The sequence below is a fragment of the Malaya genurostris genome, chromosome 1 (assembly GCF_030247185.1).
Source record: "Malaya genurostris strain Urasoe2022 chromosome 1, Malgen_1.1, whole genome shotgun sequence".
Classification (NCBI taxonomy): domain Eukaryota; kingdom Metazoa; phylum Arthropoda; class Insecta; order Diptera; family Culicidae; genus Malaya; species Malaya genurostris.
This window is the reverse complement of record NC_080570.1, coordinates 91,459,750-91,486,583: the sequence shown is the minus strand read 5'-3', so window position 1 is coordinate 91,486,583 and position 26,834 is coordinate 91,459,750. Positions and strand designations below refer to the sequence as shown.

The 26,834-nt window shown below is 36.2% G+C and overlaps 3 protein-coding genes and 2 long non-coding RNA genes across 8 annotated transcripts; 3 read left to right on the top strand and 2 right to left on the bottom strand.

Moving 5' to 3' along the window:
• Window positions 1-2,415: 2,415 nt before the first annotated feature.
• LOC131440710 (uncharacterized) lies at window positions 2,416-6,671 on the top strand. 4 transcript variants are annotated; one of them, XM_058612229.1, is made up of 4 exons: window positions 2,416-3,483; window positions 3,538-4,758; window positions 4,882-5,838; window positions 5,902-6,671. In XM_058612229.1, the coding sequence occupies exons 1-4, from the start codon at window positions 3,243-3,245 to the stop codon at window positions 6,438-6,440; spliced, it is 2,958 nt and encodes a 985-aa protein (XP_058468212.1). In that variant the 5' UTR covers window positions 2,416-3,242; the 3' UTR covers window positions 6,441-6,671. The 4 variants fall into 4 exon arrangements, with proteins under 4 accessions (XP_058468212.1, XP_058468214.1, XP_058468213.1 ...); XM_058612231.1 differs by having other exon boundaries at window positions 4,882-5,842; XM_058612230.1 differs by having other exon boundaries at window positions 2,416-4,758.
• A 2,305-nt stretch (window positions 6,672-8,976) lies between these two features.
• On the bottom strand, window positions 8,977-10,950 carry LOC131440712 (uncharacterized). Its single transcript, XM_058612234.1, has 2 exons — window positions 9,809-10,950; window positions 8,977-9,679 (listed from the first exon to the last, which is right to left on the bottom strand). The coding sequence occupies exons 1-2, from the start codon at window positions 10,178-10,180 to the stop codon at window positions 8,987-8,989; spliced, it is 1,065 nt and encodes a 354-aa protein (XP_058468217.1). The 5' UTR covers window positions 10,181-10,950; the 3' UTR covers window positions 8,977-8,986.
• Window positions 10,951-18,602: 7,652 nt separating this feature from the next.
• Window positions 18,603-20,215, top strand: LOC131440714 (uncharacterized). The gene is made up of 3 exons (XR_009231438.1): window positions 18,603-19,818; window positions 19,874-19,995; window positions 20,050-20,215. It is a non-coding gene; the product is annotated as an uncharacterized LOC131440714 (long non-coding RNA).
• LOC131440711 (uncharacterized) lies at window positions 20,183-25,428 on the bottom strand. The gene is made up of 7 exons (XM_058612233.1): window positions 25,309-25,428; window positions 22,298-22,482; window positions 22,087-22,235; window positions 21,935-22,034; window positions 20,922-21,257; window positions 20,682-20,799; window positions 20,183-20,614 (listed from the first exon to the last, which is right to left on the bottom strand). The coding sequence occupies exons 1-7, from the start codon at window positions 25,358-25,360 to the stop codon at window positions 20,184-20,186; spliced, it is 1,371 nt and encodes a 456-aa protein (XP_058468216.1). The 5' UTR covers window positions 25,361-25,428; the 3' UTR covers window position 20,183.
• Window positions 21,120-22,584, top strand: LOC131440713 (uncharacterized). Its single transcript, XR_009231437.1, has 2 exons — window positions 21,120-21,919; window positions 22,312-22,584. It is a non-coding gene; the product is annotated as an uncharacterized LOC131440713 (long non-coding RNA).
• Window positions 25,429-26,834: the final 1,406 nt, after the last annotated feature.

The window sequence follows — 26,834 nt, the reverse complement described above, 5'->3', positions numbered from 1 at the left end:
TAGACCAGTTTAAAATTTGACAGAAGAACTGGTCGAATAAATAAAACTAGAACGACTTGCTGGGGATACGTTTGTTCCATTTTCTGCTCTCTTCCATATAGAACTTCTAGCTGCTGAATTTGCTTTTAGTGTATCATACAGCAAGTAAAAATATGAGAAAATGTGGTTGAAATATCTAGAAAAAAAATCAATAATATCTACGATCAAACGGATGGAAAAATGTATGAACATTGAACCATGGGCTGAATGGATCAAACATCAATATTTAAATTGACTTACGTATTTCCTGGAACTATGACAGATGATGTAAGTACGTTTGATGTAAGTACGTTTCCTGCTTTGGTCATCACCAAGCTCAGCTCAGCTTCTCGTGCCCACTATGTCTGCAGCCTAAGGCTAAACGTTATCTACTAAGAGCAAATTCAGCAGCTGCAAGATTCATATGGGTGGTCTATAATATAAATGAAACTGAAACAAACGTATCCCCAGCAATCCGTTTTAGTTTTATTTATTCGACCAGTTCTACTGTCAAATTTAAAACTGGTATACACTGTCTGTTTTCGTGCGAAGGAAACGAAAACGAGATTCAGAACTTGTGTTCAGGGACCTTGATTTCTTTCGAGCGTACAAGCTCTCAGCTGGGAAATAACGTCTTCAAAACCGCAGGCTAGTTGCTCTTGCGTAATGAGAGCCTATGCTTCTGTGGTGGAATAGTTTTTGACCAGCTGAAAGCAGTCTTTTTAGCACTAAGCACAACCTTAAATCTCGGAAAAAGGCTAGTTGTCTCTTCTGTGCGGAGACCTATGCTTCTAAATCGAAGGATTACCGATTGTGTTAGCGAAAAGACTTTTGACAAGGAGATGAGAAATTTCGGCCTCAAACATCTATTCGATTTGACTTTCCGAAAACTTCTGATTTTATTTACAAATTTTAGGTCTTATATACTAATTCCTAGTCTACAAAATCTGGACCTCTCGCAGAGATCTTTCTAAAATATGCTGCACGCGCATGCTCATTATTTCAAGTATTCTTGCGCGTGTGTCGCTATCGACCAGCACGTGCTTGCGCTACTATCTCTTTTTCTTCCACGTGCCCAGCTGATCACTGAGCCGCTTCGCACATGCGCAGCTGATGGCTGGCAATGTCTAACTCACTTGCAGCGCGGCAGCCATTAATCTGTAGGATCGTTGCGCAGTAACATCCCGGCCTCCGTAAATTGATATAATTTACAAAAATATTGAAAACAAGCAACGATCTTCCTATTACTGGTAATGTTACATAATAATAATTCACACATAATTTTCAATTTATAATTCATAATTTCACTCATAATAATCAATAAAAACTATTGGCTATGTTTACACTGTTGAAATATTAGAATAAAGTTGTCCTCTATAAAGTGCTGGTGACGGTGATCTATCATCTGATGATTCCCTGTCGTTTGGCGCTGTAGCTGTAGTTTTGGCCGCTCTTAGGTTTGTAATAGTATTCCGATGTGTTAAGAATGATGTCAGGGAGTCCCAAAAGGCAGCTAGTAATTGCCATCCAAGACCATAAATGTCATACAAAATTCTTCCATGCATTACCGTGTCTACGATAAATTTGATGGCTCGTCCGATTGCATACAATCCAATGATAGTTGACGTAAAATTTCCTATCCAGTTTGACCATGATTTTATTTTGCTCCAGTATCGATTAATCGCGTTGTCAATTATCTTCTCTGATATCAAAGCGTCAAAATGAAATCCTTGTCTGTTAGGTATTTGCCCTGACAGAATTTTGTGAAGAACGTTTGATGCTATACGGCGATCACCTTGATTGTATATTAAATTTCGCATTTTCTGAAGACTGTCGGTATCATAGACTCCGCTTTCCATCAAATTTGGTAAGGGTGTGTATTTCCATTTTGTTACTATATCCGTTGTTAACGTTTGAGGTGCTATAGTTTCCCTCATTTTTCCATCTATTGTGTACCACCGGCCTCCAAATTGGAATTTAGCCGGCATAAGCGGAGTGCATTCGATTTCAGTTCCTCTCAGCTGCAATGTTCTTGTTACAGGAGTTAAAAACATTGTTTCATTGCCATATTTTACAGGTAATTCTTGATAACACCGCTCTGTTGCAAATGGCTTTACGTATACAGCCTTACATTCCAAAACGTGTAGAACTTCTCCAGTTACGACAGCAGAAAATCCTGATCTCTTCATTATACTTGTAACGAATTCCGTTGGGTTTAAAGTGCAAGTGTCAACTTTGTCTCAAGTAGAGCTTTATCTATTTTACACATCTCTGTCATTACTGCATTATAAACTTCGTCCAGTCTTTGGCCGATATAGTTCTCAACCATGGTTATCTTTGAGTTGAAATAAGTAAATATGTCGTGGTTCTTAGCACTATCAGGCTTTCGATGAAATGGTGATTTAAATTCTGCCGCTTCCAAAATAAATATTCTTGGATGGTCGGTTCTGTATCCATTATAACCGCAGATTTTCGATGTGCCTTTGGTTCTTATTGAAAATAGATGTGTATCTGATATAGATGTGTATACTGCTTGCTGAATTTGTTGGGTTTGGCTGCCATCCAAGTTCATGGTTTTGTTTACAAATCCTTCGTATAATACTTCGAACTCTGAATCTTCACATCGTTGATTGAGGCTAATATCCCAAGTTGTGTAACCATCCTCTGAATCTAAACATTTTCCGTGTGAATACGGACAGATTACTCCATGTCGTAATATGATTTGATCATTTTCATTATCAACTGCAGCGAGATAGTTGTATAATGAAATCTCGTATTCATAGTAAACTAATACGCTGGTCCATGTATACTCAGGAGTTCTATAGACGCCTCCATTGCAATTACTTCCGGAAACATGGCCCCGAGGGGCGGATCACTTATGTATTTACGATTCAGTCTTGTGTATTGATGGGTGCACTGATGCATTTTTAAAGCATTACGCAATATATTTGTGCATTTTTGCATTATAATACGCATTGGTTTATTTTGTGGTGCAATAGTGTATTGACAAATACATTTTCCTTTAAGTTACGCATTACCGCGCTTAATTGTGATAATTTTGACATTCATTTAATAAAAATGTTTGTATTTTAATTTTGAAGTGCTATATGTGCTTATGTTTTCTTTGTGTAAATATTTGATTTTGACAGTTTGACTGTTGGTAAGTATGTGTTGCAGAAGTATGTGCAAGATAAAATCTGTATTTGTTTAAAATTTATAGAAAGATGGAAAACACGTGTAGTGATCATATTAAAATCATCGAAACGCTTATAAACTTAAAAGTTGGTAATAATTTCAAACAGAATTTTGCAAAAATTAACTTGCTGAATAATAATCTGGCGGTGATTAAATGCACAATTTGTGATAGTGAAATTGAAATTATAACAAGAAGTATATCTCCAACTAATCGACAGTGGATGGTCGGAAAATGGCTCACACATTTAAGATTGCATCCACCTTCAAATGGTATTAGAAATTATGCGTGCTGTGGAAGGGATATAATGTAAATTCTTCTTTCAGAACCTTCATTACACAGTGATACATGCTATGATACTGAAGATGAACTGGATAACTATTTGATTCATTCTTCTCGTTCGGCGGATCGTTCTAATGAAAAAAAAGTTGCTATAAGTCGATCTCAAAAACGCAATATTAAGATGACGACAGCAGCTGTGAACGACACTAGGCAAACAAAAATATCAAAATATTTCCAATCGTACAAGTCATTGGGAAACAGAACTGAATCAAATATTGATCATGAAATGAGACCAGTGTATATTTCTTCATCTTTACCCTCTCTTGGGCCTTTCAACAATGCACATTTTACTGATCTGGAATCCGGGATAAATAACTTACCAATGCTTTTGAACGTAATCGAAAAACTGCCCCTCACATTGATGATGAAACAATTAGTCAAGGAAACCGTTACCAATACTTTAAAAAATATTGTGAAAAATAAAGCAGCGAAAGGTGTGCGATATATGATGGAGACAAAGCATATTGGGGCCTACCTTTATCTCTTAGGTGGCCGAAAGGATTACGAGGAACTTGTCGTGAATCTAGGACTGCCTTCGGTTTGTACTGTAATGCGACATATTAGAAAATCGTGCGATAAAATACTAGAAGGAAAACTGCGAGTCAAGGAATTGGTTCAATTTCTACAAACTCATAACTTTCCAAAAGTCATTTTCATATCAGAGGACGGTACAAAAATTAATCCGAGAATACGTTACGATATCGAAAGAGATCAAATAGTTGGATTTTGTCCAAATTTGAATGAAAATGGGATGCCTCTAATCGACTCTTTCAGTGCTACATCACCAAATGTAATACAAGAGTATTTCAAAAATTTTGATAAAAGTACTATTGTGTATGTTATTCTTGCAACACCACTCGCATTGAAAACACTTTCCTTCAACTTGCTTTCTTTTGGAACTAACAACAGATTTTCAATAGAAGAGGTATTACTTCGATGGGGCATAATAGAACGAGAACTAACGGCAGCTGGAATAACGGTTGTAGGATATGGAGCAGATGGCGATACTCGTTTAATCGGTAGCATGAAAATTCGCATGGGGCTACCTAGATCTATTTCAATCGTTCCTTTAGAAGTTCCAAGCGTTTGGAAATCATGGTATGCAGCTAGAGGACGAATATCTAATATTTATATACAAGACAGCACACATATAATAAACAAAATGAAAAATTGTTTGCTTTCATCAACAAGAGCTCTACAAATTGGTAGGTATAATATAATATAAATAAATAACCTTTAAAATTTCAAAACCAAAATTCCTAATATTAAACCAAAATCCCTAATATTAAAAAAGAATATTTTTTTAATTAATATGATGTCTAATTAAGGTAAATTCCCAGCGTCGCGTGGTCATTTAATAGCCATAGCTAAAGATGGCAAAGAAAACACCGGACTGGCAGAATCTGATTTAGAACAGCACGACAAAATGTCTGTTAAAAGTTTTCATAAAATAATCGATCCCCGAGTCAACGAATGGTTGAATAAATATCCTGGAACTAATGCTACAGTGGCCTTTATCACTATCATGAGACTTGTATATGACTCTTACGAGCAGCCCTCTTTATCACCGTTGGAAAGAATAAAAGCAATATGGTGTGCAACGTTTTTCATACGAGTGTGGCATCGCTGGGTGCAAAAATGCAATAATTTAAAACTGGAAGAGCATTTTTTGACCGATAATGTAGAACTAGGAATAGAGTTAAATGCACACGCGTTAATCAACTATTTACTGTTTTGTCGAAAATTGAACCGATCAGAACTATTCCTTCCAACGCTATTGAATTCTCAGCACAACGAACGTTCTTTTGCCAACGCACGATCGATGACAGGAGTTCAAAACACTGTGATCAATTTTGATATGCTTGAATACTTGAATAAAGCGACACGTTTTGAATATTTGGATGAGCTACGAAGAAAACTCGACGGAAAAATTTCGTTCGCAAGGGAAAATTACAGAACAGTTGAGTTTGAAAATTTTGAATTTCCGACAAACTTTACGATTTATGAAGCAGTGTATGCTGCAAAACTTGATGCCCAAAAGTTGCTTAAATCAGTCGGCTTAAAATGGAAAGCTACTGATTTTGAATGTGCTCTAAGATCACCGACTCGAAACATCGTTCTTCCATTGACTGAGTTTAATGTGTTTAAAGAAAATCAAGAATCACAATTAGAAGGATCGTCACAAGTTATAAATGAATCGAATGATATTGACAATGGTGTAATATTTGAAGCACGCGCTCTTTTAAGTAGCCTTGATTCGGATATACGTAAGATATCGAAAACAAGTGAGTAAGTATGTTTGGATTAGTTAGCTGCATTCATAATATTCAATTAAATTATTTTTTTAGACGACGTTGGGGGACAAATAGCACCGAAAGGGTTTTTCACGATCGTTACTACATCAGGAAAAATAATGTTGGCACGCAAAGTGACTGTCTTATGGCTGCTGTCAAGTAATACGACTAGAATCAGTAACGATAGATTACTACGATATCGACCATACAATACTGCACAAAACAATCCGGTCTTGAAAAATGAAAATAAGGTTCAAGATAACCTATCTATAGGAAAATGGTTTATATACTTGGATGGAAAACTCAAAATAGTAGCCCAATCATTAGGTTTTATGTTTTTACAGGGAAAGTCCAAACGCGAAAAAGAGTGCTCATTGAAAACTGTGCCTATTATACCGCCTGATGGATTAATAAATCCAAGAGGCATAGGTGTAGTGTGTTGCAAGTTTTCCTATTCAGCAGATGGTAAATTGTATGTCGTTTCAGATGCTGCTAAAATTAATATAGATCGTTATGTAAGCCATATCGAGAAACCAACTTTGAACGATTTCAAGTTAACTACTAGTTGTATTCTATACATATCAAACCTGTAAAATAAAATATATTTCAATTCCATAACATTGATTAGAAAAAAATTAACTGGTTTCATTTCTTCATAATCAACTCTCAGCTGGTTACTTCACAGTTCTTCATCCCAGTAATCCTACTTGTTTCTCTTCCGTGAAAAACCCGTCTACAATTGATCTGGTTCTAACAGATCAAAGTCACATTTGTAGTGAACCGGTTACTCATGCTGACTTTGACTCAGATCATCTTCCTGTAACATTCAGACTTTCCAACGAAGCTTTAATTAATCCAATTAGTTCTATTTTCAACTATCATAGAGCTAATTGGTTGGATTACAGATCTCACATTGAAAATCTTGTGGATCATGAAACTATTTTAGAAAATTCTGCGGACATCGACACAGCAATTGACAATTTGAATCATTATATTATCGAAGCTAGAAATCTTTCAGTTCCCAAAGCTCAAACTAAATTAAATTCTCCTATAATCGATGACAATCTTCAACTGCTCATTCGGTTGAAGAATGTTCGTCGACGACAATATCAAAGTTCTCGTGATCCTGCTATGAAAAACATAGTTAAGGATTTACAAAAAGAAATTAAACATAGATTTACTCTTCTGCGAAATGAAAATTTCGCTAAAGAAGTTGAACAAATTAAACCATATTCTAAACCTTTCTAAGGTTTTTAAGAAACCTCAGAAACCAATTCCTGCTCTCAAGGAAGGAAATCAAATACTTCTTACGAATGGCGGAAAAGCTCAGAAACTTGCTCAGCAGTTCGAGAGTGTCCACAATTTTAATTTGAACGTTGTGAGTCCTATTGAAAATGAAGTCTCACTGAAATATGATCATATTTCAACTCAAGTGTTATCACACGATGACATTATTGAGACGAAATTTGATGAAATTAAATCAATTATTAGGAAACTCAAAAACATGAAGGCTCCTGGTAATGATGGAATTTTTAATATTCTTATTAAAAATCTTCCCGATGTTGCCTTGAGACTCCTGGTTAAAATTTTCAACAAGTGTTTTTCATTAGCTTACTTCCCAAAAAGATGGAAAAACGCTAAAGTAATTCCTATCCTGAAACCTGATAAAAACCCAGCAGAAACATCAAGTTATCGCCCAATTAGCTTACTTTCTTCTATCAGTAAACTTTTTGAAAAAATTATCTTGTTGAGAATGATGACTCATATAAATGAGAATTCAATTTTTTTACCAGAGCAGTTTGGATTTCGTCATGAACATTCAACTACTCATCAACTTGTCAGAGTAACGAACATGATAAAATCAAATAAATCTTCTGGGTTATCCACTGGAGTTGCTCTTCTAGACATAGAAAAAGCATTCGACAGTGTTTGGCACAAAGGTTTAATAGCAAAAATGTCTGATTTCCAGTTTCCTATTTATTTGATCAAAATGATTCAAAATTATTTAACTGATCGTACTCTTCAGGTTAGCTATCAGAATTGTAAATCTGAATTGCTACCCGTACGAGCCGGTGTTCCGCAGGGTTCGAGTGTAGCTCCAATCTTGTATAATATTTTCACTTCTGATCTTCCAAATCTACCCGTTGGTTGTCAGAAATCGCTATTTTGTGACGACACAAGTCTGTTAGCCACAGGTAGAAATCTAAGAGTGATCTGCAGTCGCCTACAAAGAAGTTTAAATATTTTCAGTGATTATCTGTCAAAATGGAAAATTAAACCAAATGCAGCAAAAACGCAATTAATTATCTTTCCTCACAAGCCAAGAGCTTCTTTTCTTAAACCAAACAATAATCACATTCTCAAATTGAATGGCTTGGAATTGACATGGTCTGATCAAGCTAAAAACTTAGGTTTAACTTATGACAAAATACTCACTTTCAAGGATCACATTGAAGGAATCCAGGAAAAGTGTAATAAATATATTAAATGCTTATATCCTCTTATAAACAGAAATTCTAAGCTCTGTCTAAAAAGTAAATTGTTAATTTATAAACAAATTTTCAGACCAGCCATGCTTTATGCAGTACCAATTTGGTCAAGTTGTTGTTCCACCAGGAAGAAAACGCTTCAAAGGATTCAGAATAAAATTCTGAAAATGATTCTGAAGCGTCCTCCCTGGTTTAGTACAAATGAGTTACACAGACTCACAAATATAGAACCATTAGATGTAATGTCACATAATATTATAAGCAAATTCCGACAAAAATCGATGCAATCTTCAATTGAATCGATTCGCTCTCTGTATTAGTTAGTAAGTTAGTATATAAGTTCCTTTTCCCCATTACACAATACAAGTAGGTTTAGAATTTTCCCTACACAAAAATCTCAGAATTGCGGAAGCAAATGATGTCTTCATGGTAATAACCAAATCATATATATAACAGGGCTGAAAAGTCACCACTTGTGGCTGAACACCCAATTTAAATCTTAATAATTTAATTTTAACTCATATTCCAATAAATAGTTATATAAAAAAAAAAAAAAAAAAAAAAACTGGTTTCATTTTGTTTTTCAAATAATAACATTCCACATTACAATAAAAGGTTATTCTTAAAACTACAAGTGCATGACATATCATTCATTCTTTTGTTCTTTCAACACTATCTCGATTTAGGGTTTGTAAATTTATGTCAGAATCGAGGTCAGAATGATTGAACGTTTTCTCTTCATGTTCCAGGTATTCTTCGAAATATTCATCTTTCTCTTCATTTATTGTAACTCCATTATCGTAATCATCAGTACAGAATTCGTTGGCATCTTGTGATAGAATTTCATGAGAATTACCCGAATCATGATCTACTTCACGTTCACATAACGGTTCAGGATCAGAATTAAAATAAGAGACAATTGTTACTTTCGGACGAGGCGCCATGTGATCTGCCAAATGCTTAGTGAAGTTTGAAATGATCCAATACCACGAACCGTTTTTATTCGTACGACTGCTCAGGGCAATTTTCTTTGAACAGAGCCAACATTCCACACTGGCTTTGCGGTATCCAGTCACATTAATATCAATTTGCTGACCAAGAATCGTAAATTTCTTGGAGGCAATCCATCGCCGAATTTTTATATCAATTTCTGCTCCGTGAACGGTAGCGTGTTTCCGTTTGTTTATGGAGTTTTCTCCACGTATGTCATGCATGTTTTCGGTTCCATTTATTGGCAAAGAGTTTGAAGAAAATGGCTGTGCTTGAGTTTGCAAAATTTGACTGTGGCGTGCCTCCGACCTTGATCGCATACGTGAAATAGTTTCTGCATGCTTTTGCCTGATCTGAAATTGAAAGTTATGAAGGAGAATGAATAATTAATACAGGAAAAAAACAAGTAGTAAGATGTACCACAATAAATTAAACTTGATATTAAAGAAGAATAGATTCTCAATTCTGGATAATTTACTTACCTTATGGAAGTGTTTTGCATTCTCAGGTAACTTTTGAGATATACTTTTAAGAAGTTGAATATGTCCAGGCACTAACTTGAACTGTTCCGGATTGCAAAGGTAAACAGACGTAGAAATCAAATCCGCTGAAAACAAAATTGGAATGCGTTCCCTGGCAAAAAGCTCCAGCTCCAGTTTCATATCGTCTGGAAAATTTTTCAAAGCCGTATATCTATCGTATCCAGCAGCCGTAATTATGTGTTTCAAATAATACGGAACAATTTCCGTAGTAAGTTCTTCTACTGCTTTCCAAAAACTTTTGATTTCATGAGGTAATAAGTCACTAGTATCAGTGTTACGGTTCATTTCAAACTCCATCGCACTTGTATACATTTAAAACTTCAAACAACAAAGATAAACATTTTCACCGAGAGTTTCCACCAATTTTAAAAATCGAAATTTATTACTTCAAATTTAGCACAAATCGAATGCACGCATTATCGGGTATTCACTGATGCATTTCATTTTCGAAGCAATTTTTAATGCATTAGATTTTTAAATGCAATGTAGGTGCATTAGATTAATTAACGCATTTTCAACACATTGTGAAGCATTTTTTCCAATGCGCATTTTGGATTCAGTGATTTCGATGAGTGATCTGCCCCTCGCATGGCCCACTATCAATGTTTCCCCTCTGGTTGTGCTGTTTCTCCTAATTTCTCGAATTCTACTGTTATGGGTTAATGTTACCGCCCCTATCAGGTGAGTGTTCCTACATTCTTCTGCTGTAAATTCCTTTACGATGTATGAATAGCCTCTTTCGTAATCTGATGTGTGAGAATGCATCCCACAGTATCTTATAGATCGTTTTATGATCACCTTGCATTGATAAACCATAACAAATCCTTGTGTACTGCGTTGAAGTACTTGAATCGGTACTTCAGTGATAGTTAAATTTTTGATTGACGGAAGACATGATGAAACGTCCATTAATGAGTAGCTTGTCATATTGACTTCCGGGTTTGCACAGTCGTAAGCTATCAATCCTTGCATTGTTTCCCCGAAAGCTGATGCCAGAAAATATAAAAACATTAACACGGTTGCGCACCAGAAAGGTGGTCTAACCAGGCTCTTTTTCTTAAGATGGCCGTTTTTGTCGTGAATACGACTTACTTTACTATGGGGCGCCTTTTCAAAATTTACCCTCTGAGAGAGTGATAAGTTTTTAATCGTGAATATCTCCTGTTACATCTAACGAATCAACATAATTCTTGCTACATGCCATCGGAAATATGATCACAATTTTATGATAAAACTTTCAGTTGTGTGACATATTCTTAAATAGTTCACAATTAAACTTTTCTGAAATGTTTGGTATAAACGAGTATCAAAGAGGATAATTCAATAAGGCGCGTTTGCCTTTCTCGTATTTTGAAAGCTCATAGCTTAGTGATCTGTAGAAGGATTTATATAATCTAACTACCAATAGAATCGAAAATCTTCAACTTGAACGTGTATTACAACAATATTGAAGTTTTTCAATAGTACACTATTGAAAAACCTGTTTGATTTAACCCATGACAGCACCAGCCAATCAGAACGCGAGATGTCTGTATCTATACAAGAGCATCCATATAAAAGTTGAATGGTTCACTTTTCCTATCATTTGCTGAGCAACTCTTCCCGAAACAAGACACACGACAGCAACATCGAAGACCTGTCGTCTCATTGTTTCCCGATATGAATGCACGAGACACCGTCAGCACAATGACACCGAAAAAGGCAGCCAAAAAGTCCAGCAAGGCCCATTACCGAAACAAGACACACACGAGAACCATCTCAGATCTCAATATTTCCTACCAAAAGATTCATCAAGATGGGAGTTAAAATAATTTGCACCGTCACTAACACATTCAATTACGAACGGCAATGCGAAAGCGAAAGTGATGATTTTGAACACATCTTTATACTAGTTTACAAATATGCCGTGCGAAACAGAGTTGCCACAGATCAATATGTATTTTTGTCGCGAGTACTTTAGTATGCGGCCGAAAACAAAAATTGTTAGAACAAACGTTTCCACTTGATTTGCGCATTCTACTTTCCAGGCGTATCAGAACTGGCTAAACTTAAAGCAATTCTAAATATTTCTTTATCACAGTGATGTGGTCATCCTGAAAAGGACGGGGTTTTCAACGGATGGCCAGCTGCAGATGGCGAGGGATGATTTTCGTTTTCGTTGTCATGGGCAGCGTTACCGGTCAACTCCAACACTTCGGCAACCAAGTACTCCATCACTGCCGCTAGATAGACCGATGCACCAGCACTGACACGCTCGGCGTAGTTTCCCTTCCGAGGCAAACGATGGATTCTGCCGCCAACTGGGCACTTCAGACCAGCACGGTTGAGCGGGACTTTACCTTGCCTTAATTGTTCCTCCACAATATGCTGTTAACAGCTCGACGACCCATTCAGTATTACTGGCTGCCGCTCTGCTAACTCTCTCTTTTATATCGTTTCACTGTTTCCCGTTCTGCGTATAGGAAAGGAATTCTAACAAAGGGGACGTCCTACCGTGCTACCACTAGCACGTATAAAAGGAAATGTGATGTGAGAAATAGCGTCATTTAAGTTAAAGCAGCTACTCTGTACGTACGAGACACCGTCAGAACGATGGCTCTGAAAACAGGTAGAAAAGCAGATTTGTACCGTCACTAACACATTCAATTACGAACGGCAATGCGAAAGCGAAAGTGATGATGTTGAACACATCTTTATACTAGTATGGGGTCGTGTGAAAATATGCCATGCGAAACAGGGTTGCCATATATACAGGTTAATCTGTATTATTATTATTACTATCATTATTATTAGAATCACTCTTGCATACCGAAGATCGTAGATACATTTCAGACCAGGCCATTGCAATTGTCTTGTACTGAAATTTCGAGAAGAATCAGATATCTTCGAACTTCATAGCATCAATAAAAATAAACTACAAATTTGTCGTACCTTGCATCCTATATTAGCAAATTAAAAAGGAATTGTTTCAAGTTTGGAATATATAGTTGTAGAATAGTAGCTGTTTAATGTAACTAATCTGTACTTTAATGTAGGTGTATCGCTTCAAATTCTATTAGTGAAAAAGAGGAAAGCTTGCACAATTCAAACAATCAATCAACTAACTGATATTCGGAAAAGTGATGGGAGCGTGTCAGTTTTTTCGTATTCACGACATCCAGTTATGCCTCTGACATTACTCACCCGCCTTTTATGTTTCATAACTTTGTCTCTCATACCCTTGACGGCATCTATATCAATTTTTTGGCGTTTTCCCCACGATGCGAAATTAATTGCAGCCTTTTCCATTATCGACGGGTCTGATTCATCCATCAAGATCTTTCCTGGCTCCTGTATTGGTTCGATGGCGTGGGGATCAAATTGTCTTATCTTTTCAAATTTTCTTTTGTTGGTTTCAGGCAGTATTTCTTGGTGATAATTCATAATAACTGTGCTGGTTTCATTATTCTGTTCTTCTTCGTCTCTACGTACATCTAAAATAGCTACATTTACTGCTGGTCTTTTATATATTCCCTTTACGGTTTGTATCATAACTGAACGTACTTGACCGTCTGCTGCTACATGAGTTTCAATCACTCTGCCCTTCAGCCATTTCCCATGGGGAATGTTATCATCGGCGATTACTACGATGTCATTTACCTTAATCGGTACTATTTTCCCTGTCCATTTGTTCCTTTTTAACAGCGTTGGGATGTACTCCTTCTTCCACTTATTCCAAAAGTGTCGAGAGTAGTGTTGTACCATTTTCCATTGCTTTGTTGTCAACTCCTGTTGAGCTGGGTCAAATGGTGGAACGTATTCGCCCGCACGACCGATTAGGAAGTGGAAAGGTGTCAATACTTCATCATCTATTCCGTCGATGGCGATATCCGTGAGAGGTCTGGAATTAAGCATAAATTCAGCCTGTATTAAGGCAGAGCGTAAGGTTTCCACTTGAGGTCGTCGTTCGCCACATGTATTTAAAACTTCGCAGATGCAATTTTTAATTATTCGTATTAATCTTTCCCAAACACCTCCAAAGTGTGGCGCTGAAGGTGGATTGAATGACCACCCAATTTCCAATTTTGCAGCTTCCTTTTTATCCATTGTGATATTTATTTCCTTCAATAAAGAATGCATTTCCTTCTCTGCTCCGACAAAATTTGTTCCATTATCGCTGTATAAGTGTTTAATTTTGCCGCGTCTATGTTGGAAGTTTCTTAGACATACTAAGAAAGCATCCGTATCTAGTTTCTCTGCTAACTCAATATGAGAGGCTCGAGTTCATAAACATGTGAAAATTACTCCCCACCTTTTCTCGATTGAACGTTTTACTGCTACTTCAAATGGTCCGAAGTAGTCCAGTGTGTGTGAACGGATGTGCATAGATGTCTAACCGCCCCTTTGGTAGGTTGGCCATCTGAGGTGGTGTCGGTTTTGCCCTTATGTTTTTACATTTTTGGCAGTTGATTTTAATTCTCTTTAGCATAGCTCTACCAAACTGTATAAAATATTTTTGGTGAATGGCTGCTACTACTGTATTATCTGCTTGATGCAGATATTTTTCGTGGTACATTTTTATAATTAACCGGGTCACATGATGCTTTGGTGGTAGTACTATCGGGCGTCTAGTATAGATTGGGAGAAAGTTTGCCTTGTCAAGTCGTCCGTTTGCTCTCATTACTCCATACTCGTCTAAATAGGGATTTAGACTTGTCAATTTGCTGGGCTTATTTAGAACTCCGTATCTTGAGAGTTCTTCCATTTCACTGGTAAATACATCACATTGCGCCTTTCGTATGATGGCGCTTTCTGCCACTTGTCGATCTTTTAGGGAAACATTTCTCACAAATCCCTTTCTGTCTCTTGTCCAATCCGCAAATTTTTTAAGTATGCAGATGTGGTAAAGAAGGGCTTCCCAATTTGAATATCGATTTTCTTGTATGAAGTCGGGTTTTGCATCTTCGTAATAATGAACAAGTACCGTGTTTTCTCCAGGTACCGGGTCCTCGACCTTTTTAGGTTTTATCTGCACTGCGGTTCTGTGCAGTAATCTATTGTGATTTCCTTTACACCCATTTTCGTTGCACTTTCTTTTGGTCCAACAATCTATGGCTCTATGTTTGCTGCTTGCCAAACAGTTCATGCATAACTTATTTTTTGTTACAACTTCCCACCGTCTTTCTAGGTTCATTGCCCTAAATTTATTGCACTGTATCAGCTTGTGTGACTCCTTACAGGCTGGGCAAGACGGTCGTTTTTCATCGTGTAGGTTTATTCTGTCCCTTTTTTCTTTATTTTGGGACATTGAGGTCATTAACCTACAAGTGCGTGCGTGAGGTTTCAACCATTCACTTAGTTCTATCAGCGTGGGCGCTATATTATTTAGTTGTAGCTTCTCTGCCCATTTTATTTGTAGGTTGAAGGGTAATTTATTTACCGTTTCCTCCACTAATCTCATATCCTGCAGGTAATCTTCTCTGTCCAGGACAATCATGTTACTGATCAAATTTTCTAACGCGTCAGCAATTTCGGCTACGGAGTTTTTATTTTCTTTTCTTATTTTTGTCAGCTCATGCAACAATTCTTTGTAGACCGTCTCAGGTCTACCGAAATTCTGTTCCAATCTTTCTATGATTTTAGGAACATTCTCGGGATCCATCATCAGTGGCTGCACACATTTTGCAGCATATCCTCCTAGCACTACCTGTAGTCTATTCAAGTTTTCCAACGGTGAAAACCTGCCCTCTTTCGAGGTATCTGCATATATCTTTCTAAAGGTAGGCCATTCTCGTGGCGATCCATTGAATTTAGGAAGCTGTATTAAAGCTTGACGCTTTAAATACATATACAGTCCAATCATCATTAACTTGCCGACTTGTACCGGCTGTGTTATTTTCATTGAGGCTTCTTAGTGCTTCTAGCATTTCGCCGAATACTGCCTCCATTTTGGATTCCTTTTGACTGGAGTCTCTTTTGACCTTCATGGCCTTCTCCAATGAATGGATTTGTTCTTCTGTGGCAGCACATTTGATACAAATTCATCGCTCTCCTTTGGTTGGTAATCTTCCCAACCCTGCGCATCCGTGGTGGAACCATCGGTCACATTCGTCACATGCGACCATGTCCTGCTTGTCATCTGGTTCTGTGCACAGACGACAATGCCCATTCTTTTTTTTCACGAAATGAGACATTTTACTTATATGTCGTGATGCCGTTCGCACCGTTTATAATTCACTTATCGAAACTCTCTTTGGAGTTAACACTTCGATGCCGTCCGCACCGTTTATAATTCACTTATCGAAACTCTCTTTGGAGTTATCACTTCGATGCCGTCCGCACCGTTCTTCAGAATCACTTTATTAGCTTACTCGATCTTAATGGTGCCGAGCACACCAAACTTCACTTAATCGATCTTAACGGTGCCGAGTACACCAAACTTTTCCAACTCTTTCTTAATGGTGCGAGTACACCAGATCTTTACGCTCGATCTCAAAGGCGCCGAGCACACCGATATTTATTCCAAGAGAGGTCAATTTCCTCTCTGTAGACAAAAATGTTTTCGTGCGAAGGAAACGAAAACGAGATTCAGAACTTGTGTTCAGGGACCTTGATTTCTTTCGAGCGTACAAGCTCTCAGCTGGGAAATAACGTCTTCAAAACCGCAGGCTAGTTGCTCTTGCGTAATGAGAGCCTATGCTTCTGTGGTGGAATAGTTTTTGACCAGCTGAAAGCAGTCTTTTTAGCACTAAGCACAACCTTAAATCTCGGAAAAAGGCTAGTTGTCTCTTCTGTGTGGAGACCTATGCTTCTAAATCGGAGGATTACCGATTGTGTTAGCGAAAAGACTTTTGACAAGGAGATGAGAAATTTCGGCCTCAAACATCTATTCGATTTGACTTTCCGAAAACTTCTGATTTTATTTACAAATTTTAGGTCTTATATACTAATTCCTAGTCTACAAAATCTGGACCTCTTGCAGAGATCTTTCTAAAATATGCTGCACGCGCATGCTCATTATTTCAAGTATTCTTGCGCGTGCGTCGCTATCGACCAGCACGTGCTTGCGCTACTATCTCTTTTCCTTCCACGTGCCCAGCTGATCACTGAGCCGCTTCGCATATGCGCAGCTGATGGCTGGCAATGTCTAACTCACTTGCAGCGCGGCAGCCATTAATCTGTAGGATCGTTGCGCCGTAACACTGCCGTTCCATTTTTTTCTATATTTGAAACACAGATAAAACGCTGCTGGGGCTGCCAGTTTATTTTGTTATAATTTATAGATTTAAATTTTAAAACTGACATAAATTATGCATCTAGAACTAGAACACTCCTGAATATGCCCTAAGAGTAAATTCAGCAGCTGCAAGATTCATATGGGTGGTCTATAATGTAAATGAAACTGAAACAAACGTATCCCCAGCAATCCGTTTTAGTTTTATTTATTCGACCAGTTCTACTGTCAAATTTAAAACTGGTATACACTGCCGTTGATTGACCAAACGTCAAACAATCTACGTGAATTTCCAGTATGAAAAACTCGATTTTGAAAATGGCGTACAGTGTCCCTCAAAGTGTGAGTAGTGTAAATATTTGCGAGAAATGTTATTTAATTACAATTTTTTTCTACATCGACCGGACCATTCCTGTATGAAAGTTTCCATGTGTTCGACTGGACCGAGTGCTTGCGTGAGTCCTGAAGTGTGCCCGCTCCTGTCGAATGCTTCAAACAGGCCGTTAGTCCACCGAAAAACGTGTTCAGAATCGGTATGAAGCTAGAGACACTGGACCCATGTAATGCGAACTCAACCTGCATCGGTAGTGTTGTGGGAGTTCTCGGATCTCGACTTCAGCTTCGGTTGGATGGCAGTGACAACAAAACGATTTCTGGAGGCTTGTCGATTCGAGATCCCACGACGTTATTAGTTGCTTTTTATTTTCAGCCGTTAAAACTCTATGCTAATTTTATGAAATAAATGTTTTATTTGAACATTTAGGGGTTTTTGGTTTGTACGTAAAGTACATATTTAGTTTCGATTTCTTCGCGTTTCGCCTTCGGCTCATCAGTGCTTAAAGCAGTTCATATTGAACCGCCATCTCCGCCTAACAGTTCAATTTGAATCGCTAAGCAGACGCAAAGTCCACACTATTTATGTGACCCTGTTTTATGTTTCATGGCATTTTTCATTTCCTAGATTTATATAAAAATCTGAAATCTCCCTTTTGACTTCAACCAGTATATTTATTTATTTATTTATTATTCCTTAATCTGACCAGATATAGTCTACATGAAGCATTGGAAGGGGAAAAGTCTAATTGAAGATCCAAACAGAAACTATCTTCAATTTGGCATAAAAAACCCTTCTTCTTTTCTAATTTCTATGGTTGGCTGAACTGACAATATAATCACATCACAAACAGTTTCATGTTACATAAATTGATATATTGGTTTTTACATAAATTCTTATACACTAAGTATATTTCTTAAGTCTATCTTTAAAATTATCACATGAAATGGAAAAGTCGAAAAAATCATAGACATTGTTAAAAAATACAGCACATCCCCCTTATGGGTTCGTTCTGTCCATAATCAGTACGTTGATGGTCAAGTCTTAAAAAGTTCCTCGATCTTAAAGTTCTAGGTGGTACGTTAATATTAACTCGAGAAAGTATATATGGAGCGTCAATTTGACCGATTAATAATTTTCCAATAAAAGCGGCCCTAAAGATATTCCTCCTTTTGGCAAGCGTGTCCATACCAAGCAATCTGCAGCGATCTGTATAGGGTGGTAATTCTGTAGGGTTACGCCATGGCAGAGATCTTAGAGCATAACGAATGAACCTAGCTTGAACTGATTCAATTCGGTTAATCCAGACATCTATGTAAGGACTCCAAACTACAGATGAAGTTTCAAGGACTGATCGCACAAGAATGAAGTACAGTGATCAAAGACAATATGGATCTTTGAACTCTTTCGCTATTTTGAATATGAATCCAAGATTTCGGTTGGCTTGAGCAATAATATGACAGTAGTGGTCTCTGAATGACAGCTGTGTATCCAGTAGTACACCAAGATCTCTGACAACTGATACTCTCTCGAGACATTCTCCGGAAACAGTGTAGCTCCAAACAACAGTCTTTTTCTTGCGTGTGAAGGTAACTACAGAACATTTTGATACACTTAGCGTCAACCGGTTACGCGTACACCAATCACAGAAAACATCGAGCTTTTTTTTGCAAAACAATGCAGTCCTCTTCGGATCGAATGATGAGGAAGAGTTTTAGATCATCTGCATAAATAAGCTTACATCCTGGTGGCAGGATAAAGCAAATATCATTAAAAAATAAAGAAAACAGCAAAGGTCCTAGGTTGCTACCCTGAGGTACGCCTGACAAGTTGGAGAAATTATCTGACTCGTTATTTCCAAGTTTGACAGAGAGAGTTCTACCGACGAGATACGATCTAATCCATTCAGTGAACGTTTTGGAAGCACCCAGTTTTCGAATTTTCGCAAGTAAAATAGCGTGATCCACGCGATCGAATGCTGCTTTGAGATCAGTATAAATCGTGTCCACCTGTGCCCCATCTTCCATACTTCGAATGCAATGCGATGTAAACTGAGCAAGGTTTGTAGCTGTAGATCTACCTGGGAAAAATCCGTGTTGATCTGTCGATATGTATGTTTTAATTTCACTGAAGAGAACATTGCTCACGAGAATCTCGAATAATTTAGATCCGGCGCAGAGGGATGTAATTCCACGATAATTTTCTACATTTTGCTTATTTCCTTTTTTAAATACGGGAAACATGTATGATTTTTTCCAGCATTGCGGAAATATTCCTTGCGAGAGCGACTGATTGAATATAAGTTTTAAGGAAGAGGACAAAGCATTTGCACATCTTTTTAATATAATAGCAGAAATGCCATCTGGACCAGACGATGATGATGACTTCAACTTATTCAATGCAGTGAGTATATCAGCGTTGGTGAACTGGATGTTATTAAGGCTTAGTACATCACAAGGAACATCTCTTAGACCGGACTCCACACGGTTAAATGAAAGTACTCGTAAATGAGTACTATACTACCCATATCGGACAAAACTGGGAAAACTCATTTAATGTGTAAAAGACCTCTATTCAAAAGTGAGTACTGTCCGTATAGGTCAAAATATGGGTAATTTTACACTCAGATTTCAGTTGGAGAAAATGGGTGAAAAAGTACTCAGTGCTGGAAACTTGAGAAGAAATTGAATAAGCAATAATTTAGAGTATTTGCAACCAGTGGATAATTTTAAACCATTTATTAGTGTCAAATTTACGAAACCTGCACGTTACAATAATTTTTCTGCATTTTCGCTTTCAATGAATAAAGAACACAAGTTCTGAACGGTCGAACGATTACTGTATGATTTAATTTTGTAGGCAAACACGTCCAGGAAATCTGCAATTTTTAATAAATTTACCGGAATTCGCAAATTAAACACTGCGAACGATCTAAAGAATGTATCGATAGCGTTAATTGATTCCTTTCCACAGGGAATAATGACACAAGGAGATAGATATACAAAAAAATTTTCGCTTTGACAAAAAATATGCGATACAGGAGCGTTATAATCCTGGATCGATTGAGAGTCAGAAATCCATCTAATTAATGGAGCTGCTAGTTCAGTTTCTATACCAATATTCGGCTCCATTGTTTCCTTCTGCTTTATGCCCTTGCGAGTTAATTTAATCATTATACGAAGACATCCTCTTATGTAATCTGCAATAATAACAAATGTTTCAAATAAGGTTTGATTCGTTCTTTATTTTCAGTCATATCTGCTTACCATCCGAAACTTCTTTAAAAGCATGCTGATTGTGCATGAGACCTTTGGCGAATACTTTTCTCAAGTCAACTTTCTGATTGAAGCTGGTACCATGGATGCGCTCATATGCCATATGAATCTAAAAAAATATTCAAGCAATCAAAAGGAATATCGAACCAAAAATGTACTTAATTATTGAAATGATAAAAGGAAGTGGAATTGAGCCTAAATATATAATAAGCAACTATTAGTCATAATTACCATTCTCCCATTGTAAGAAGTCAAATGTGGTAAAACGAGTAGTATCTTAGCCATATCGTTTTTCTCGTTGAGTAGCATCATATGCAAATCATGAACATCACTCATCATTTTCGAAATAGTAGAATAGTTTGCTGAAGTAGCTCCAAACTTTGCGCACATTTCAGCTAGTTCAATAATTTCCGTACAAACTCCGACGTGTTTTACGACTGTCTTAGAATGGGTGAATTTCCTTTGTTCAGGTAACAAATTCTTGCAAGAATTTCTCAATTGAGTATGAATTAATCCGGTGTGTTCATGTTTTGGTCCTTGACCACCGTTTTTCCAGAAAAATAGGGACTAGAAATGAATCTACGTTAAAATACACTCAACTGACAATCACAACACATTACACAAATTATTTGACTGTACTGTTGTTAAGTCTCAGTGTCTAACCTTAAGTTATTAGCAAAACATTCTAAGGAGAAACTATGTAGTAATTTTCATTGGATTATTAAACGTATATCTTACAATATTCGTTTCCCTATTTGGTTCTATATTTATATTCGTTTTTTTTTGCCTGGATGTAAATACAAGTGATAACAGAGATTGACGATAAAAATTAGAAAATAACACAAGTGCTAATGGCAGTTTCTCTTTGTATCCTTTCTCTTTTGATTATTACGATCAAATCGGCAATCTTTACATTCAATACTTCACCTACAATAATCACCAAAACCATCAACTTTCGATCTGAACTGTAGAAGTTTTTGGAAATCACTGCCGGAATAATTGACAGAGAAAATAGTCAAGGAGAAACTTTCATTTGTACTTGAGACCTTTTCTAATGATGATCTAGAATTCATTTTTGCTTAAGCTCTATTAAAAAGTGATTCCTGAACTGTCTCAAACGGCTGCCTGCTGTCAGTGGTATCAGTGTTTCTGCTTTATACTTTCGTGGTTAAATATTTAACGTAGTTTAAATAATGAAAGACTCGGTCAAACAAATTAACATAAATTTTGTAAGTATGCATTACGTATTCTGGTGCTCCTGTACTTCTTCTTGTTGCACATAAAAATGGGAACTGGAGCAATATTTTTATTGCTAGCATCTTTTTCTCCTCGGTCGTTGGGTATCTGTCGAATTGAATGAAATAAATAAGAGAAACATAAAGATTCAAATACTTACATTGAATCATGCATCAATCTTTCTACCATAGTGGCACATAAAATACGAATCATTAGTTTTATTTCTGTATCGGTAGGAATTATTTGTGCGTCTAGCTTCTCATAAAGAATAGATCGAAATTTTTTGTTACACTCCAGTATTTCACGTACCTAGGAAACTTATTCTGTAACTTTATATAACAAAATAAGAGTATTTTTTCGATTACCATTACCTCCTTTTTTTCAGGTATTGATTTACATGCCGACGATTGCATATCTTCGCTCATAGGATCGTTCCATTTATTCAATTTATCTACAACTTTCAAAACAATTAGTCGCGGCCCGATGGCAACGATGCCCATTGCACTTAGTTTTTCTGCATCAAGAAACTTCAACGATACATCCGTGAATTTATTATCTGGAATATATTTTGGAAGATTAAATTGTAACTAAACTAGTAGAAAACAATATATTGCATGAATGAACATGAATATTTTTTAATAAATGTTTTAAAACTTCATTGATTATATACGCTTATTGAAACTTTGATAAAATTCGCTTATCTAGTCTGTATATTTTAAACTTATATATGCACAATTTTCTTCTGGTGGAGTTTTTTGCCATAAACTGTACACTTTTTTTGTATGTACATTCTCAAAGGAAATACGTAACATTCTACTACTTGCGATAACTTTGAAACTATTTAAATGTTTGTCAAATTCTACAATGTGTAAGCTGTCGAAAATGCAAATGTATGAATTATTTATAGCTATTATCTCCTTCACAATTCCATAATATTCTTGTTGGCACATTTGAAATTTTGCAATTATTCCTGGACGAAAAATGATACCATTGATTTTTAATGGATTTATGATTTGAACTGAACCAGGTAGATCATGTAGTAAAACTGAGCAGTCAAGACATTCTTTGTTAACAATGTTTGATGACAAAACCTTCACTGTATCTACATCATAACTATGACTTATTATATCATTCAATTGCTTAAGATTGTGTCGTTTTGTAAGGCTATAAGTAATATTTTTGAAATTCGAACAAGTTTTTGTTTGAGATTTAGTTAGTTTAAATTTTGCTTCAAACTGCAAACAACTCATTAGTGCTATTGGTCCACTTTGTTTGATAATTGACGGATAGTGAGCTATATAGTGAACTTTATTTATAGGATTAACATCGGTGAAATATTTTTTGAAGTTGTTGTAAAAGTTATTAATCGAAAAATCTAGTTGTTCAATCATATTCAACGTTAATGAATTTGAAAATGAGAAGAAAGTGATTTGCAAAAGATCGGAAATAATTTCTAGAATATTTTTCGAAATTTTGTCTGAAAATATAAAAGGAAATGCTCGCAACAGTAACCAAGTTTGAGATGCTGACTGACTAAGAGTGTTACTTTTAGTTTTGAGAGTTTGTGACTTGAAATTTCCACATGGTTTGTCTTTCGTTTCAGCGGTACCGTAGTCAAATCGTAGAATTCGCTCATTAACCTCAACATCGGTTATAATTTTAATGCCATTGACCATATCATTCAGTATCCTTTTAAGACACATGCTAACGACACCTTCAAGCAAGTCGTGCATGGGATCGAAAGTCATATTTTCGGCGATATTAAAGTATCGGAGGCTGTTTAATACCGGTGACACACAAATGACACATTGTGCTGGTTTTAAAGCATTGTTCTTAATTGAATAAAGGTCTGATACAATGCTGTCACGCGTTCTCAATGGATGAATGGCTCCAAATAATCCTTGATGAAAGGCGTCTCTTGTAATATAACATGCTCTGCAGAACAAATTGGACTGTGCTGGCATCATTCCGAATAAATCGTGCATAGCCGCCGTATCTCCAATAACGTGTACAAGAGTAGCTCTAAGAGTGAATGTCTCGTGTCCTTGGACTTGAATTGCAACTCCTGACTCCAAATCTTGTAAATCCGTTAGAAGAGGCTGAAGAACTTTTTGCAAACCATATTTTTTTATCAGATTGGAACGAATCATCAAAGTTATGTAGACTCGATTAAGGCTGGAATTCAACTTTGAATCGAAGTTTTGTATCTTGAACGTGAAGTTCGTTACTTTGTTTTTCCCTTTTCGGGATCCTAGTGGATTGCAATATTCGACTTCATCAGAATGTAATGATAGTCGCAACGCATAGGGGTAGTGTTGAAGATATGGATGAGTTTGGAATAATGTACCATCTTTGAAAGTGTTCACAATATTCTTATTTGATTTTTCTTCCTGTTCAACCATCCTTCTTGCTAAAGGATTGCGCATTATCAATTCCAAAGTGTCTTTTATTGATATGAAGTGAAAACTGTCTTTGATATTGGTGGTTCTTTTAACGGAACATAGCTTTCGTTTCCCAAGTTTACTTTTTCCAATTTCATATCTGAACGTAGAACTTAGTCGTTCAGTGTTTAAGACAATCTCTTTCGGCTGCGGCACTTTGCTCGCTAATTGCCCTGAGAGATAAATTAAGTTGTCCTCTGGGTGTTGAACATCTGCAAATAGATTCGGTATTGCCAGATTGTTGACCAAAGCTACGACATCTTTGTCATTAATCGATACATGCTTTGAAATAAAGAATTTCTTCATTTCGTTTAGAGCAAATTTTTGATAACTCTCCAACAAACTGGAGCATAATGCGATACATTCCTGTATTTTAATTTCTGGAATCGACACATCACATCGAAGCTCTGTTATTTTAGTTGCTGCATAATGAATCAGCTTTTCCTTTGAAAAACTTTCGCTTTGTGTTTGATCAATAGTCTCACACTCAGATGGATTGTTCGCGTCCATAAAATTATCACGATCAATGTTCGAAGTATTGGAAGTCTGATCTCTGTTAGGATGATTTTTCAGAATGTGTTTTTTCAAGGATTTGAAGGTTTGTTGAATGCTTCCACAACAAAGGCACTTTAAAGGTATGTCATTTCTTAATGTTGTATTTAATTTGTGTACTAATTTTACGTGGCTCTTGAGCTCGTTCACATATCCACTGATAAGTTTATCACATCCAGAGACAGGACAATGCAAACCTTCAATGTAATAGAAAAAATTGAAATGATTCAATGCAATAGAAAAAATTTAAGTATGCAGAATGACTCTGTTCTATACAAAAAATAATGCAAAATATATATTTTTTCAAATCAGATAATGGCATTGCTCAATATCGATGCTTTATTAGCAGAAGAATAATTATTTTTTAACTTTCAATTGTTGAAACATACCGACAAGTATTCCAAACGATTCCTGGTCCAATGTTTGTTTAAGCTCATCCATTTTTTTTCACCTAAGCTTTGCTATTGTTAATATAACAAATTTCAAACACCGTGATATACACACCACGCTTTTAAAAAATCTTAAGCCGCTAGAAACTTTTCAACCAATAATGAGTTGAATTTTACCCATTTTTTTCGCGAAACAGTAATACTGAGACGAGTATTTTTGTACCCATTTTTCGATTGAAAAAGTACTCATTTTGTGACAGCTAGAACTGATTAAAAATCTGGGTATTTATTGTACTCATTAATGAGTAATTCCATTTAACCGTGCACCTGTGCTGAACTAGATGGCACAGTCTCAAAAACACTTGAAAAGTGTTTAGCAAACAGCTTGCAGATTTCACCAGACAAACTTGAACTTTTATTCCCAAGAGTCATCATGGAAGGAAGACCGTTCTCCTTGAGTTTGTTATTCACAAAAGACCAGAAACGTTTTGGGTTCTGTTTACCCAAGTAACATTTTTAATATTAATAAATACTTGTAGCTGTCTTCAATGCTACATAATAAATCTTGCATTAAAACTTTAAACTCCACGAAAGCCTACTGAAAACCTCTATAAGAACATGTTCCTGCTAAGTGGACCATTCTTCATAAGGTTTATAAAGCAAAGTGAAGAATCAGCATAAACCTGCGTTAAAACTCCAAATTCAAGAAAATTTTGAAACCAGCTTTACGATCAACATTAAATTTATTCGGATGGAATGAATTCCGCTATGAATAAACTTTCGTTTTGATCATATTTTTCATGGCTATGTGTTTGTCACTTAATGTCTGCTTTGAATGCAATCAGTAAGAATTTATTAGATTTTATTTACGAGTTTGAGGCTTTTTCCGAACGTAGAAATTTCATGCGCTTTTATTTTTATCGTGAATGTATGGATAAAAATATGAATTATAACTAATCGCCTTGAAATAAATGCGGTTTTTGCGAAAGTCTTCATAATTTATGAACATTATTTTCTGTGATTCATCGTCATTTTTGTATAAAACTGTTTCGTGGCGTTAAAACTTGTGCATACGTCCTGAAAATGAATCATGAAAGTCCATCATATTCCCCTCTTTTTTGCATTTCGAATTTTATTTGATGTCAATAAAAGTTACGGTAAAAAACATCATAATGGCGGCCATGAAATTTCCTTTAATGCAAATTACACTTAACGTAAGATGCAATAAATCAAATAGTCCACAACAAATGTGTCATAAATGTACTTTAGAACCCTCAAAATTGCTCTGAGTGAAACTGTCATCCAATGAACACACACACACAAGACTAGATTTATGAAAGAATTTAACTGACAATAATGTTTTAAAGAAAATTATTGAAAGCAATATTAAGAGGGTTTGCATGGTTTTATTCTAGTGCTAATTGTTTTATTTTCAGCCAAGTTGTTAGTCTAGGTAAAGGGTTTTATAGAAGCTTTAAAAACTATGATATTACTTCTCAAAAGAGGCACTTATTATAGTTGTCATA

Coding starts and splice junctions, on each gene's coding strand:
- LOC131440710 (XM_058612229.1), top strand. CDS start 3,243: ATGGAAAACACGTGTAGTGATCATATTAAAATCATCGAAACGCTTATA. Junction 3,484..3,537: donor ATTGCATCCACCTTCAAATG/GTATTAGAAATT, acceptor TTCTTCTTTCAG/AACCTTCATTACACAGTGAT. Junction 4,759..4,881: donor AACAAGAGCTCTACAAATTG/GTAGGTATAATA, acceptor TGTCTAATTAAG/GTAAATTCCCAGCGTCGCGT.
- LOC131440712 (XM_058612234.1), bottom strand. CDS start 10,180: ATGTATACAAGTGCGATGGAGTTTGAAATGAACCGTAACACTGATACT. Junction 9,680..9,808: donor ATGCAAAACACTTCCATAAG/GTAAGTAAATTA, acceptor TTTCAATTTCAG/ATCAGGCAAAAGCATGCAGA.
- LOC131440711 (XM_058612233.1), bottom strand. CDS start 25,360: ATGGATGAGCTTAAACAAACATTGGACCAGGAATCGTTTGGAATACTT. Junction 21,258..21,934: donor GTACAGGAGCACCAGAATAC/GTAATGCATACT, acceptor ATTCATTTCTAG/TCCCTATTTTTCTGGAAAAA. Junction 20,800..20,921: donor CTTCTTACAATGGGAGAATG/GTAATTATGACT, acceptor ATATTTTTTTAG/ATTCATATGGCATATGAGCG.